This window comes from Pelobates fuscus, chromosome 2 (genome assembly GCF_036172605.1).
Source record: "Pelobates fuscus isolate aPelFus1 chromosome 2, aPelFus1.pri, whole genome shotgun sequence".
Classification (NCBI taxonomy): Eukaryota; Metazoa; Chordata; class Amphibia; order Anura; family Pelobatidae; genus Pelobates; species Pelobates fuscus.
The window spans coordinates 267,252,362-267,268,335 of record NC_086318.1 but is presented as its reverse complement, the minus strand read 5'-3'; the positions used below and the strand labels follow the sequence as shown (position 1 = coordinate 267,268,335).

General features: G+C 42.6%; 1 protein-coding gene across 4 annotated transcripts in view; it reads right to left on the bottom strand.

Annotated features, from left to right (window-relative positions):
• The window catches only part of LYST (lysosomal trafficking regulator), a 710,683-nt gene that overhangs the window by 242,294 nt on the left and 452,415 nt on the right, over window positions 1-15,974 (bottom strand). For all 4 annotated transcript variants that reach the window (XM_063443375.1, XM_063443377.1, XM_063443378.1 and 1 more), the window contains one exon: window positions 1,226-1,371. In XM_063443375.1, the coding sequence (XP_063299445.1) occupies window positions 1,226-1,371 (146 nt within the window). The remainder of the gene's footprint in view (window positions 1-1,225; window positions 1,372-15,974) is intronic.

Below are 15,974 nucleotides of genomic sequence, written 5' to 3'. Positions count from 1 at the left end.
AGAAGTTGCCCTTCAGACCAGAATGGCTCTCTATTATCTGCTAGCTATAGAAGGGGGAACTTGTGCTATCATAGGCTCAGAATGCTGTACCTGGGTTGAGGACTCCCATGACCCCATAGAGGCACACATAAACAAAACAGTTGCAACAACAAGCTAGAGATATATCTAAGGAAGGATGGAACCCCTTCTCCTGGATGGGATATATTGGCGTTTGGTTTAACAATATGGTTTCAAATTTCTTAAAACCCATAGTGATGGTGATAGGATTGATTTTGATGTGCTTAATTGCCTGGAAATTGTTAGTAATTTGTGTTTCCTGTTGCAGCAAAAAGGTGAATACTCTCATCGCCTAATGTCTTTCTTAAGCGGCATTCACTATCTCACACTTCATCCCCAGAGAACAACACTGCGTCCACTACACAAATACTAAAACCCCCACACATGCACTGTATCTCCTATAAATACACATTACAGCCCCTAGACACACAAACTACACCACAAATCAAAAACGAACAGATCTAGTTACATGCACCCAATTGCAAGGTGTATTACTTTGAAACACTGTTATATACAAATTCACATTACTCTGTGTTTTATAGCTGTGAAGCTCTGTGATACACTACTGTGCACAACACTGTGTGGTGTAGTAGTGTATCACAGAGAGTGCAGTAGTGTCAGATTTTGTGCTTGACTGTTTGTTCGTATATACCCATCTGTGCTTGTCTGTGTGTATTTGGAAATGCATACAGAGTGTATTTGTACGTGCCTGTGTATGCTCGTCTTTGGCTATGTGAGTGTATGTTTATCTGTAAGTAACTGTGAGTGTGCCAAGAGGCATGTTAAGTTGTGGAACTGGGAATGGCAGGGATGGGGTATGTGGATGGGACAGGGTTAGAGCTTTAGTGAGGGGTCACCAAATTATTTTTGGACTCAGGCCCAGGTGGATTTTCGACCCTAGCAATGCTCCTGGGCTCTACCCATACGGACAGTCCCGACCTAAATTTTCAGGCAGATCACTTCAGTGACGAAAGATTCATTTTCTATATACGAAAGTAAAAGTAAATACAATATGCATGTGCCTATGTAACAGTTCAGTCACAATAGTAAAAATACTTTAAGCATAGTATAGATTTGCTTTTGTAAATCCATCATTGTATTTTGTAATATTCTGTAAGGTTATAAAAGATTATAAATACAAGTGAGATGAAAAAAATTAATAATTTACCTTGTGGTTTTTGCCTGTCCCTAAGAATATACTTGTTTGGAATTGTTAAGTAGCACCTTTGTAAACGTCGTCGCTCTCTGTTTGGGCCCTCTGTTGGGTCCAGTTGCCATGATGATGGGTACAATTCTGGATCATGCCACACAGCCCTAAAAAAAAAAAAAAAAATATATATATATATAATAATTGATTAGTGTTTTAACTGTAAAACATAATTCTAAAAGTATACATTTGCAGTAACCTTTAATAATTAATCTGCAATATTTAAATAAACTAGGTAAGCAAAAACATTTTTAATTGTTCATGGTGGAGAATATTCAAACAGGGTAGAGCTAGCCTGATGTATATATAGACCCAGACACTATAGTCACCTAAATTACTTTAGCTAAATAAAGCAGTTTTAGTGTATAGATCATTCCCCTGCAATTTTACTGCTCAATTCACTGTCATTTAGGAGTTAAATCCCTTTGTTTCTGTTTATGCAGCCCTAGCCACACCTCCCCTGGCTATGATTGACAGAGCCTGCATGAAAAAAAACAAAAAAACGGGTTTCACTTTAAAACAGATGTAATTTACCTTAAATAATTGTATCTCCATCTCTAAATTGAACTTTAAAGGAACACTATAGTCACCTAAATTACATTAGCTAAATAAAGCAGTTTTAGTGTATAGATCATTCCCCTGCAATTTCACTGCTCCATGCACTGTCATTTAGGAGTTAAATCACTTTTTTTCTGTTTATGCAGCCCTAGCCACACCTCCCCTGGCTATGATTGACAGAGCCTGCATGAAAAAAAAAACAAAAAAACGGGTTTCACTTTAAAACAGATGTAATTTACCTTAAATAATTGTATCTCCATCTCTAAATTGAACTTTAAAGGAACACTATAGTCACCTAAATTACTTTAGCTAAATAAAGCAGTTTTAGTGTATAGATCATTCCCCTGCAATTTCACTGCTCAATTCACTGTCATTTAGGAGTTAAATCACTTTGTTTATGTTTATGCAGCCCTGGCTATGATTGACAGAGCCTGCATGAAAAAAAACAAAACAAAAAAAACAGGTTTCACTTTAAAACAGATGTAATTTACCTTAAATAATTGTATCTCCATCTCTAAATTGAACTTTAAAGGAACACTATAGTCACCTAAATTACTTTAGCTAAATAAAGCAGTTTTAGTGTATAGATCATTCCCCTGCAATTACACTGCTCAATTCACTGTCATTTAGGAGTTAAATCACTTTGTTTATGTTTATGCAGCCCTGGCTATGATTGACAGAGCCTGCATGAGAAAAAAAACTGGTTTCACTTTCAAACAGATGTAATTTACCTTAAATAATTGTATCTCAATCTCTAAATTGAACTTTAATCACATACAGGAGGCTTTTGCAGGGTCTAGCAAGCTATTAACATAGCAGGGGATAAGAAAATCTTAATTAAACAGAACTTGCAATAAAGAAAGCCTAAATAGGGCTCTCTTTACAGGAAGTGTTAATGGAAGGCTGTGCAAGTCACATGCAGGGAGGTGTGACTAGGGTTCATAAACAAAGGGATTTAACTCCTAAATGGCAGAGGATTGAGCAGTGAGGCTGCATGGGGCATGTTCTATAAACCAAAACTGCTTCATTAAGCTAAAGCTGTTCAGGTGACTATAGTGTCCCTTTAATCACATACAGGAGGCTCTTGCAGGGTCTAGCAAGCTATTAACATAGCAGGGGATAAGAAAATCTTAATTAAACAGAACTTGCAATAAAGAAAGCCTAAATAGGGCTCTCTTTACAGGAAGTGTTAATGGAAGGCTGTGCAAGTCACATGCAGGGAGGTGTGACTAGGGTTCATAAACAAAGGGATTTAACTCCTAAATGGCAGAGGATTGAGCAGTGAGGCTGCATGGGGCATGTTCTATAAACCAAAACTGCTTCATTAAGCTAAAGTTGTTCAGGTGACTATAGTGTCCCTTTAATCACATACAGGAGGCTCTTGCAGGGTCTAGCAAGCTATTAACATAGCAGGGGATAAGAAAATCTTAATTAAACAGAACTTGCAATAAAGAAAGCCTAAATAGGGCTCTCTTTACAGGAAGTGTTAATGGAAGGCTGTGCAAGTCACATGCAGGGAGGTGTGACTAGGGTTCATAAACAAAGGGATTTAACTCCTAAATGGCAGATGATTGAGCAGTGAGGCTGCAGGGGCATGTTCTATACACCAAAACTGCTTAATTAAGCTGAAGTTGTTCAGGTGACTATAGTGTCCCTTTAAGTATTATATTCAGAAGGAATTCATCAACACTTTATCATCAATATGGCATTTAAAATTTGTGCAAGTATTGAAAAGTCCAGTTCTGAATTACCAGTTCTGATTTAGATCAGTTCCAATATAAGGTTGGATAAAATACTACTACTGCTTATTTTAATACTTATTTCACAGCACACCTTATTCTGTGACCAGCCGCCAATGAGGCGCTAAGTTGTGCAACCTAATTTCAACCCTCTCCCCCTGCTGTGAGCTCAGGAGGAACACGACTAGAACGCAGAAGCACCACCAAACCAGAGGCAGAAGGTGAAACTGATGTTTCTGTCTGATATCAACCAGAGCTCCAACCTGTCAACCACCACAGTGCCCTTTGTAACATACAATACTTACCTTCACAGCATGCCTTCTTCCATGTCCAGCCGCCAGCCAAAGAGTCTTTATGTTGTACAGCCTCATGTCCTTCTCATCATCACTTCTCCCTGCTGTGAGCAGGTGCCAGAAGCATGTGGAGCACAGCTCAAGGCAGATGAGAAAGTGAGTTTGGGGACAACTGACTAGTGCTAGTAAATAATATAATAAATAATATTGAAATTATTTCAGCAAAAATATTTCCTCTACACACAGACAGCATTATTACTAATAATGCTGTCTGTGTGTAGATGAAATTGTTTTGCTGAAATCATTTCAATATATATGGTCTAATCTACACCTCTGCTGTCCTTATTAATACCACATTACATTTTCAAATCACCCCATAATATTAAATGCAATAAACACACTCACACCGATGATACTATTATAGCATTGGGATCAGTGATTTTCTTTATGCAATTAATATAAAGTAGTACAAAGATAAAGCATCCCACTTACAGCAGCAGTAGCTTAGTATCCAACAGCTCAAAATACATAGTAAAAATAAAGAGAATGTTAACTGCGCTCTGGCCTAAATTCCCTATGTACATTTAAACAAAACGAAGGCTCTTTAATTTTATAAAACACCCCTCTCATGTTTCATTAGAGATGGTTACTGTAACAGCACCTCCAGGTATACAAAGAGTTAAAGCCATTTAGGAAGTTCCCTTTTCGAATGCCAAGGCAGCTAACAAACACTCCAATCAGCCGAACAGGAGCCTGCAGCTTGAGTTAGCCAGATGTGAATTAAACCAGCTCCTGCGACTGGTGCTGATTCACCGGAGATATCTTGGGCTACCGGGCTGGGAAGGTCTATCTGAGGAGCTACCTACCTGCGGAAAACTACCCTGAATCGATTGAAACCACTCTCAAGACCCTCAAATAACAGGACCCGCGGCAGCAGGTTGCGGCCTACTAACGCATGTGGAGGGGAAATGCGCCCAACTTCCTTAATCCACTCAACACTGCAGGGATTGGCAAATTCATTACTTTCTCTCTTTCCCCGCCTCCCCCCCCCCCCCCCCCCCGGACCAGTGGGGGATGTCCTGGTCTCCGTTGGACTGACCTGCTGAGTGCTCAGACCCCCAAACTCCCATTGGCAGCAGCAAAGCCCCACACATGGAGCTAAGATAGCGGATGCGCATACCCTCTGCAAGGCAACACGACAGGATGCAGAACAGCTCCCTCTCAACTTTGTCCAGCAGTCTCTGCAACAGCTAGATGAGCTATTCACCCGATTCTGGGCCAAACTGGACAGCCGTGCGGCAGCCACACAGCAGCGGCTAAGGAGGGAGCCCGTAGAGATGTCAGCCAGAGAGTGAAGGGACCCCTTCAGGACTGGTCTCTACTCATCAGCCTATCCAGTCGAGGGCCCCCAGGGTGTTAACCCTGAAGCATCACCCACAATGACGTAAAGCTACCCGCTGCAGGCATCAACTTACCACCAGGGCCTCCTGTCGCCCACGAGGTGGGATGGACTTTGTCTCCCTAAGCCTCCAGGTCCGTGGCTCAAAGATGCTGGCCCGTGTACCGTCTTACTCCCACTGTGCCGCATACTCTAGTGAATCCCCTGCCTCCATCATGAACTTCCCACATGGGCATCGGCTAAGCTTGGACTGGGTGTCTGGCGCACACTACTGTAAACCACTACTGTGGTACCGAACCCTTGCAGGATCCAGCGGACTTTCTCTTGTATCTCCCCCCAGTGTGATATGCCTCACATAGCTAGTCCCTTTAGGGGTCAAGTTGAATGCTAAACATATGCTGAGGGTATGTACCAACCTGCTTGAATTAGCAGGCTTCTACTGGGGATGGTTCACGCCTTTACTCATTGACTAGAGATATAGATGTGCTTAATTTGCCGAGCATGTTTTCAGTAGTCTTGATCTTATAGTTACCTAGTTAATCAGATGTTATGCACACCATTTTAGTAGTCTGCCCGGCAAAATAATACACCTGTTTATTCTCGTTTACATAACGTGCATAGTCAGTGGGCATAGCCTTTTTTTTTTTTTTTTAAACCATGTGTCGTTTTGCCTCTTCACTGACTCTCTCTCCTTTTAATTGCATCATAGAAAAGTGCAGTAGGAGTCATTACGCGTTGAACTGTATGCGTACCAATCAGGTGGATTTAAGCATCACTATGTGGGCCCACTAATGTCTAACCATAACTTGACTACCGAGCCTGCGCTTGACTAACCACTAGATAGATGTGCAGACGCTTTTAACATGCTACCACATGCACAGTTTATCTGAATGTGCCGTCTGTTCAGCATGTTTCATGTATCATACCTGTTCGTGTAAATCTAGCTTGATGTACAATGACTCTAGTGGGTTAATGCATACACAATTTATCATGGTTTTCCCCTCTGACAAGACAGTTATGCCAAACCTGGTTAACATTATGCATACTAACATAAACCTGATTTCTATCTTGTTAATATCATATTATAAAATTGTGTTATTCCTTTCTAATATCCCTACTGTAACGTATGATACCATGCATGAGGAATGTCGTTAGGGTACCGCAAAAGCATGTTTGTACGCAACATATGCACTGCAAAAAAAAAAAATACCCCTTCCTGTCTCATTGGAGATTCTTGGATGATATCAGCAAATCTAATGGCTGGTGTAGGACTCACCTTTTGGGGCTTGCCTTGACGTGACAGGTGAGTTTATATTCAAATGGCCATTGGAATAAAACTAAAGAGCTTCCATTTTGTTTAAATGTAAATGTAGGGATTTAGGCCAGAGTGCAGGTAACACTATCTTTGTTTTTAATATAAAGCAGTAATTAGGCCAACACAAGCTTTTAGTGTTATATATAATTATTTGAATCCCTCCTTGTCCAGGTATTTCTTAGCGAAGAATGATTATTGGTGTGTCTAGCTTTGGGAAATGTAAACACTGTATTGTTTGTTCGTAAATCTGCACTGCTCATATAAGTTAAAAGCTAATAGCACCTAGTAGTCATATATTCTAGGCTAGGAAGGATCATCTCATCCCATTATGTACTGGCCGGGTTTGCATGACAGGAATATGACGGTTGGCAGCATTTACACTATCAGCATCAGTAACTGTACATGCTGGGATCTCAGTCATTCATATTTATATTGACATTGTTTCTGGGTTTTTTTAACAACCACAACTTACTCTAAACCTCACTGTAGCCTGTAACACTTTTTCAATGCAGATGGATGCACAAAGAAAAAGTTAAAGTATAGTCTGGGACTATTTTACTCAACCCTCCCCAGGACAGGCAACGTGCAACACATGCAAAACCAATGTGAGCATGTGATCTGCAACTGCAAAAAACAAGAATACATCACATATTTGGACCCATCTAAGAATTCATCATGTTGCATTTTTTATTGAAGCACAGAAAACAAAAGAAAGGAAATCATATGAAACACCAACTCTATCCCAGCCAAATATAAAAGACCCATTTCAGAAACACACAAAGTGGCAAAAGTCAGATGAAAAATCTGAACTTAAGGACAGAGCAATTACAGAGATGATTGTTACGGATAACCAGTCATTTACAATAGTGTCTGACTCTGGCTTTAAGCACTTGATGTCCATAGTTAAAGGGACACTCCAGGCACCCAGACCACTTCTGCCCATTGGAGTGGTCTGGGTGCCAACTCCCACTACCCATAACCCTGCAAGTGTAATTATTGCAGTTTTCATAAACTGCAATATTTACCTTGCAGGGTTAAGTTCTCCTCTAGTGGCTGTTATAACGACACGGGACGTCCTCACGCTATGTGAGGACCTTCAGAGTCGCCGAAATCCCCATAGGAAAGCATTGAAAGCATTATTCAATGCTTTCCTATGGGGAAGTCTAATGCACATTAGGTCTCCCCCGCCGCCGGCCGCACATGCGCAATAGGTCTCCCCCGCCGATGTCAGATGGGAGGAGCGAGGCGGAGCCTGACCCAGCACAGAGGGACATCGGCGCTGGATACAGGTAAGTCACTGAAGGGGTTTTAACCCCTTTGGCAACTTTGGATTGGGGTGGGTGGGAGGGAGAGGGGATCTGCAGTGCCAGGAAAACTGTTTGTTTTCCCGGCAATAGAGTCACTTAAAGCCAAGGTACATACTGAATAATGAAAAGTATTACAAAACCAAAATGCTGCCAAAGATTCATCACAAGGTGGTCCAGAAAGTAAAAACAATGTTCTAACCAGAGAACACTGGCAATTCACTCTCATTCACTACTGACTGCTGGTCTGGATCAACAGAATCACTAATAAGTCTTCCATGTCACTTCATTATAATGTGTAATCCATCACAACTATAAAGATTGTAACCAATATCAAAATGTGCTCTATAAAGTCAGAACTCTCCTTCCTACACCAGGACATTAGCCTTGAATTAACCTTTTTAATTTCCCACTGCATTCCTACTATATTGAGCAGAACAGGTAATATTTCTACAGTTTACTTCCTAATTCCCTGAACTTATTCTTTAGGACCCTCCGTTTTCCTCTGACTTTGTCATTGGTAGCAATATAGGAGGGGGGTTGAAAAATTAATACACACACATACACTTATTATACACAAGATAAACAGAATACTATGTATATACTGGGGCTTGACAATTGTGTTTGTTAGTTTAAAAAAGACTGGTTCCTAACTTTTTTAGCTGGCTTCTTGATTTAAAAGTTTCATTTGGAACTAGAAAAATACAATTCTTAAAGGGATGCTATAGTCACCAGAACCACCGCAGCTTAATCTAGTTGTTCTGCTGTCTGTAACATGTCCCTGCAGGCTTTTCAATCTCTACAGTGTGGGATTGGGACACTCCCAGTGGCAGTCACTCAGATGGCCAATAGAGGTGATTCCTAGATGTTGAACCTATGTTTACGTATGAACCTATGTTTAGCGTCTCCACACTCTGCTTGCAGGCGCTGAATGTTCCCCATAGAGATCCATTAATTAACTGTATCTCTATAAGGATATGCTGATTGGCTCAGCCTTTTTCTTTGCATGCACAATATCCTCCCAAAGTTTTCCTTTGAGGAAGCATTAGCTAAACAGCATGAGGGAGCAGAGATTAACTGCAGAAAGCTAACTGCTCCCCCGTGTGGCTTCCCATGCTACCCTGGACGCATGACAGGTTCCTACTCTACCCCAGGTGGACAGATGGCTCCCAGGCTACCCCGGACAGCCAACTTCTCTAAAAGGTTGCCGGGACATAATCTCAGGACAACATTTTTAGTCGCCAAAGCGACGTGGTGCCTGGGATTTGCTGAGCCCTGATATACACAATGATAATAGATAATTGTCACAGTGTCATTTACCAAACAGTAGAAAGTCAGCTGAGCCCTGATATACACAATAATAGATAATTGTCACAGTACCATTTACCAATCAGTAGATCTCAGGACACATTTTTTAGTCACCAAAGCAACGTGGTGCCTGGGATTTGCTGAGCCCTGATATACACAATGATAATAGATAATACATTGTTAAACACAGATCTGCACACAGCAGTCAATCCATAAGGCCTGCTGTCCAACAGAAATCTCAAATAAGCAGTTGTGCTACAACTGCAAAGGATTATGCCCACTGGCTTCTTTTCTCCCTGCTGTTGGTATATGAGGAATGTTTTGTAGGGAAGGCTGTGCTGACTCCAGTGTACTGCAGTTAATACTATTATTGTCAATGAGTGGCTACTGGTAAAGCTTCATGAATAAATCATTGGAAAATGCCATAACCCCAGAATGTAAGTTGACACCCGGACACGCCTGTCCCCACAACAAATTGAATGAGCTGAAGAAACAAAACAGTGTCTCAGCTTTTTCTGTACCTAGCATAACAAAGGTACACATGGAAAAGGGTAAAACAATAGGAAGGAAGGAGGGGGGAGAGGGGGGATTAGAAGAGAAACAAGTAATCTAAATGGTAGGCTTAAAATGGTACTGCTAATGTTTAGCAAATGTATTTAAAAATTTGGAAACTATCCTATATTTTTGCAATTACCACCTGTAATGAGGGAGTACTAACCCTGAGCCCTGGACTCTGGAGTTTAGATCAAAAGACCTCTGAAAAACAGTCGCCAGGAGACCCATCACCTTCCTCTAATAAGTAATTTTGGGAACTTCCACCACATATGGATATTTGTACACCATAGTCACCAACAGGAGTCTGTGGGAAGCCTGTAAATTATATATGGATGCACAGGAGTTGTGGACTAATCAAAAAAATATATATTTTATACATTTACTGTATTTAAATATGTATTTATTCATTTACTACCTTTTTGTGTATCCCCTCATCTTTTATATAGCCATTCCACATATTCCATGTTAATTTTACTTTATATACACTATACAAATGTGGTTTTATTGTTTATGGACATTTTTTATTATTTCTTATTATTACATTCTTTCAATATTTGTATGTTTTCACCTACAAACTTAACTTGCATGTTCTGCTCTTATTTAAAGCATTTACTTTAAGCCCTTAAGGACCAAACTTCTGGAATAAAAGGGAATCATGGCATGTCACACATGCCATGTGTCCTTAAGGGGTTAAAAGTGTAGTCTTCTCTTTACAATTTGCATATGTCTCCCTCTAGAGACGACTCTCATTCATTTGGATTACACAGTGCTGCCAGCCTGATACGATTAACATGACTGTGCATCAGATAGGGTGACCATTTTGTTATTTTTAAATTTTTTTTAAATAAAAAAATAAAAAAAACAAATGGATTGGTTGTAGAAACTCAAGAATAAGAAGCACATAAAAGAATGGAGACATATTCCAGGAAGCAACATTGATTTATTTGCAGCTGCAAATGTCTCAGTCAGACTGTGATGTAATTCCAGTAAAATACAAGTTTAGCAGGCTAAGATTGCCACAAGGCATATGTATGTATATGTGTTTGTAGTATCAGTTGGTTAATTACACGTAGCTAAGATACTGTCATCACTGTACTGACCAGGTGCAGGAATGTAAGAACTGGAATTACGCGTCCCTCTCCTTTGTATCAGATGAGCCACGTGGTTAGACCGGATGGATGAGTTTAGACTCTATTCATTAAATAGGTTAAGGGTATGTGTGGGTGTAGTTAATTGTGGGAGGAGCTACAGTGCTATATAAGGAATGTACTCTATGTATTCAGTACTCAGACTTTGCTGTATTTTGGTGACGCTAGTCCCTCTGAGTCCCGATCGGTGATCCAATAAAGAATCTCTTCCTTCCTGAAGAAACCTGTGTCCATCTCTCTGTGCTTGGCTTCCGTCAGTTTCTCCGGTATCATTTGGTGCATTGGCCGGGAAGCTCATCGTTCAACGGTAGCTGAGAGGCGGAGGCGTGAGACGGTCTATCTTTGCCCACGTTCTCTACGGCTGCACCCCTGAACTTCTGCGTGGACCTCCCTTCGTCTCGGCGCCACTGGTCTGTTGTCCAGGAGATCATCGGCCTCTACGTGAGAAGTGCTGGGGTGTCCCCGTCGATGAGTGTGAACTCAGGTTCAGGAACGAGGAGGTAAGATAACTGCTGTTTTAGACGGCAGGACCCGCTAGGGGTATACCGATTGTGCGGTAGGCCCAAAGGGGTTTTTGAATCTGTATCTGCCCCCTCTGTCGGAGGGAAGGAGCGAAGGCGCACCGCTCGATCGAACGCTCTTTAGTCAGACCGTTTGATTTGGTTAGTCAGGCGGGGTCCTGGTGTAAGATAGCCCTAGCCGGACACCGGTGTCTTGTCTAGACTAGCGTTCTAGGGTGTATATTACGTTCGCTAGGTCGGAGGGACCGGGAGACTAAGCGGCGCCTGTGTAAATTCGGTTCGCTAGTTCTCATCCTATCTGGGCTAAGTGGGAAGGCGTGTAAATTTGGAACCCACTAGACTTTTGATAGTACGACTAAGAGGCGCCTGTGTAAATTCGGTTCTCTAGCTCGTTGTATAGTGCGACTAAGAGGCGTCTGTGTAAATTCGGTTCTCTAGCTCGCTATATATGTGGTGATTGGGCAGTGTGGCTAACCAAAACGGGTGTATATAGTTTTAGGTAGTCCATTCAAGGTACTGGCCAATAGTTTAGTTGGGAATTGTAAATGTGTTAACGATTGTTTTAGTAAAGTGTATATCTTGTTAGATAGCGCGAGCTCAGCCGTCTAGCGAGAGTGTTAATAGTGTGTTGCTGTATTATAGTGCACGGTACCATAACCCTGTATATTTACTGACATTATATAATAAGTACTAATCATTGTCGTCCATTGCATGTTTAACACCACAACCACTAATAATTGTATTGTGACCTTAACTTGTGCTTTGACCTATGCTAACCGTACTGTAACCGCTATTTGTAAAAGACGATGTTACTGGGGTGTGTTATAGACGGGTAATTCGTATATAGAGAATTATAGCGTGGGTGACTGTGTAGTTACGCCAAAGGGCATAATATTGATTATATAGTGACTGGTGTAGCAGCTGTGTGTGTACGGGAATTCCCTGAGTGTTTATTGTTATTGTGTACGTTTCACTTGGTAACCATACCACGTGGTGCTGTTGCCAGAGGAAACGGGTGTGACTGTTGAATAGTACGCGTGTATAGTAATCGTTGTCGACGACGTTCCACTGTTAAATATGGGTGCGTCGCAGTCAACGATTCCGGATCCCTTAGGATGTATGGTTAAGAATTTTAAAAAGGGATTCAAAGTTTGTGATTTTGGGGTTAAGATGTCCCCTGTACGTTTGGTCACTTTGTGCACTAGGGAGTGGCCTACTTTGGTTGCGGCATGGCCGCCACGTGGCAGTTTGGATCCAACTCTGGTACAGCGCTTACACGTGGCTGTATCAGGTAGGCCTGAACTTTACGGCCAGTTTCCTTATATTGATTGTTGGAGACAGGCCGTAAATGACTCGCCAAAATGGCTCCGGACATGCCACGAGGAACAGTGTTGCCTCATGGTAGCTAGGACTTGTTCGTCCACTAGGGCTGGTGTTAGGCCCATTTTGGACACGCCCCCTGAGTCCGAGATCCCTTTGCCGCCCCCTTACTTTCCGTTAAGAAGAAGTGACGCAAACGCAGGAAGTCCTGCACCCCTCCCCTCATTACCCTCATCCACTTCCGCTTCCTCCTCCAGTACAGGATCCACCCCCCCTCGTACTAAATCTCCCCTTCCGGAACCAGAACCCACCCCCATTAGAAACGAATATCCTGATTTGGCGCCACTTCAGACTTCCGGTCAAGCTTCATCTAGCTCGGCCCGAAGTGTTCTATTCACTACCTTTTCCCAAAACCAACCTCCCACATCCCCATACCCTATATCTCCCCGACCGGAACCCATGACTGACGCTTCCCTACGTAGCCCCATCCAAACCCGACAGTTGACTGGTGCCCAACAATTAAAGCACTATCAGATGCCTCTTCGCTTAAATCCCGGGTCAGCTTATATCGATGCCGCAGGTCAAATGGCACACGCTGACCCTGTCTTCGTATATGTCCCTTTCACCACTACCGACCTTTTAAACTGGAAGACCCATAATTCCTCGTATACTGAGAAACCACAAGCCATGACTGATCTGTTCACCTCAATAGTACAGACGCATAATCCGACATGGGCTGATTGCCAGCAGTTACTAATGACTTTATTTAACAATGAGGAAAGGACAAGAATAAATCAAGCAGCCATTAAAGCATTAGAAGATAGAGCCCGTGCTTTGAACCAAGCTAATCCAGCAGCATGGGCCGCAACACATTATCCCAACACTGATCCCGATTGGAACGTAAATGGTGCTGATATGGTTCAACTCAGAGCCTATAGAGACGCTATAATTGCTGGCATGAAAGCCGGAGGAAAGAAAGCCATTAACATGTCGAAGACAGTTGAGGTGATCCAGAAAAGCGATGAAGCGCCCAGTGTCTTTTATGACCGATTATTGGAGGCGTACCGCTTGTATACCCCCTTTAATCCGGAAGACGCAGACAATTCCCGAATGGTTAACTCCGCCTTTGTCAGCCAAGCTTACGGAGATATTAAGCGCAAGCTACAAAAGTTAGAAGGGTTTGCAGGTATGTCAATCTCCCAACTAATGGAGGTAGCTAATAAGGTGTATATGAATAGGGAAACAGAAAGCAAGAAAGAGGAGGAGCGCAAGATGCGTAAAAAGGCTGATATGCTAGCGGTAGCGATCGCAGGCGTAGATAAACGGGGCCCAGATAGAGGCAATAATAGATGGAGTAGGGAGCCTTTGAGTAGGGATCAGTGTGCGTATTGCAAGGAAGAAGGGCATTGGAGGAACGAATGTCCGCAAAGAGAGCAGTACGAGAGAGACCAACCCAGGGCAGGCTACGGAAACTTTAGAGGCAGAGCGAGAGGTAGAGGAGGTCCCGGAGGGAGTAATGGTTATAGAGGGAGTAATGGGAACAGAGGAAGTGTTAGGGAAGACAGATATATTCCAGCAGCGCAAAGGTCCCGCGATAGAGAAGGTAGGGACTTCGTAGGATTGGCTGACACGGTCATGGAGGACTATTGATACCGACCGGGCTCCATCCCCCTTGGTCGAGCGGAGCCTATGGTCGATGTATCAATAGGGGGGAAAAGGAGTGCGTTCATGATCGACACTGGTGCTGAACATTCAGTGGTGACTAATCTAGTTGCTCCTCCATCTGGAAGGACTATTACTGTGATAGGAGCAACTGGAAGAAGTGCTGAAAAACCGGTTCTTAAAAGTCGACTCTGTACATTGGGAGGCCACGTAGTAAAACACCAATTCCTTTATATGCCTGAATGTCCAGTCCAATTGCTGGGACGTGATATGCTATCCAAATTACAAGCGCAGATTACGTTCCTACCAGATGGAACAACATCTTTAAAGTTTAATGGACCTTCAGGTATTATGACTTTATCCGTACCAAAGGAAGAAGAGTGGCGACTTTATACAGTGTTGACTAGCCAAAACCCTAGGAGTGATGAGACATTGTTTAACATACCAGGAGTTTGGGCAGAGAACAACCCACCAGGACTGGCCCGCAATATTCCACCAATAAAAATTGAACTGAAACATGGGGTTTATCCAGTGAGCCTAAGACAATATCACATTCCGCAGAAGGCTAAGAAGAACATCCAATCCTATCTGGATAAGTTCATACGGTATGGTATCCTAAAATTCTGTACTTCCCCCTGGAACACCCCATTGCTGCCTGTTCAAAAGCCCGGCACAGATGAGTATCGACCTGTGCAGGACTTAAGAGCAGTCAATGATGCGGTTGTTAGCATACATCCAGTTGTACCCAATCCATATAACCTGCTTGCTTTAATTCCGGGCGGGGCTACTTACTTCACAGTCTTAGATCTCAAAGATGCCTTCTTTTGCCTCCGAATTGCCGCAGAAAGTCAATGTATTTTCGCTTTCCAATGGGAGAACGCTGTAACGGGCTCAAAACGCCAAATGACTTGGACAAGACTGCCCCAAGGGTTTAAAAATTCACCTACCCTATTTGGTTCAGCCCTAAGTCAAGATCTATTGGATTTCGAGTCCATCCCAGGAGAGTGTGTATTGTTACAATATGTAGATGACTTGTTGATAGCAGCAGTTACAAAAGAAATCTGTCAGCAAGCAACGCACGATCTACTACACATTCTCTGGAAGGCAGGATACAAGGTGTCTAGAAAGAAGGCTCAGTTGTGTTTGCCAACTGTCAAGTATCTGGGGTTCCATATCTCTGAAGGTCAAAGAATTATGGGGCCAGAGAGAAAAGAAGCTGTCTGCCAAATACCAATACCCAAGAATAGAAGACAAGTGCGAGAATTCTTGGGGGCAGCAGGCTTCTGTAGGATATGGATTCCCAGCTATGCGATACTGGCAAAACCTCTGTACGCAGCCATCAAAGGTACAGAGCACGACCCCTTCTTATGGACCCAAGAACAGCAAACGGCATTTGAAGATGTGAAGAAGGCTTTGATGAGTGCCCCAGCATTAGGTCTACCTGATCACACACGACCATTCTACCTGTATGTACACGAGCAAAGAAGAATGGCTGTGGGAGTATTGACACAGTACTTGGGATCATGGCAAAGACCTGTTGCCTACATGTCTAAACAATTGGATGCAGTGGCCAGCGGACTTCCACCTT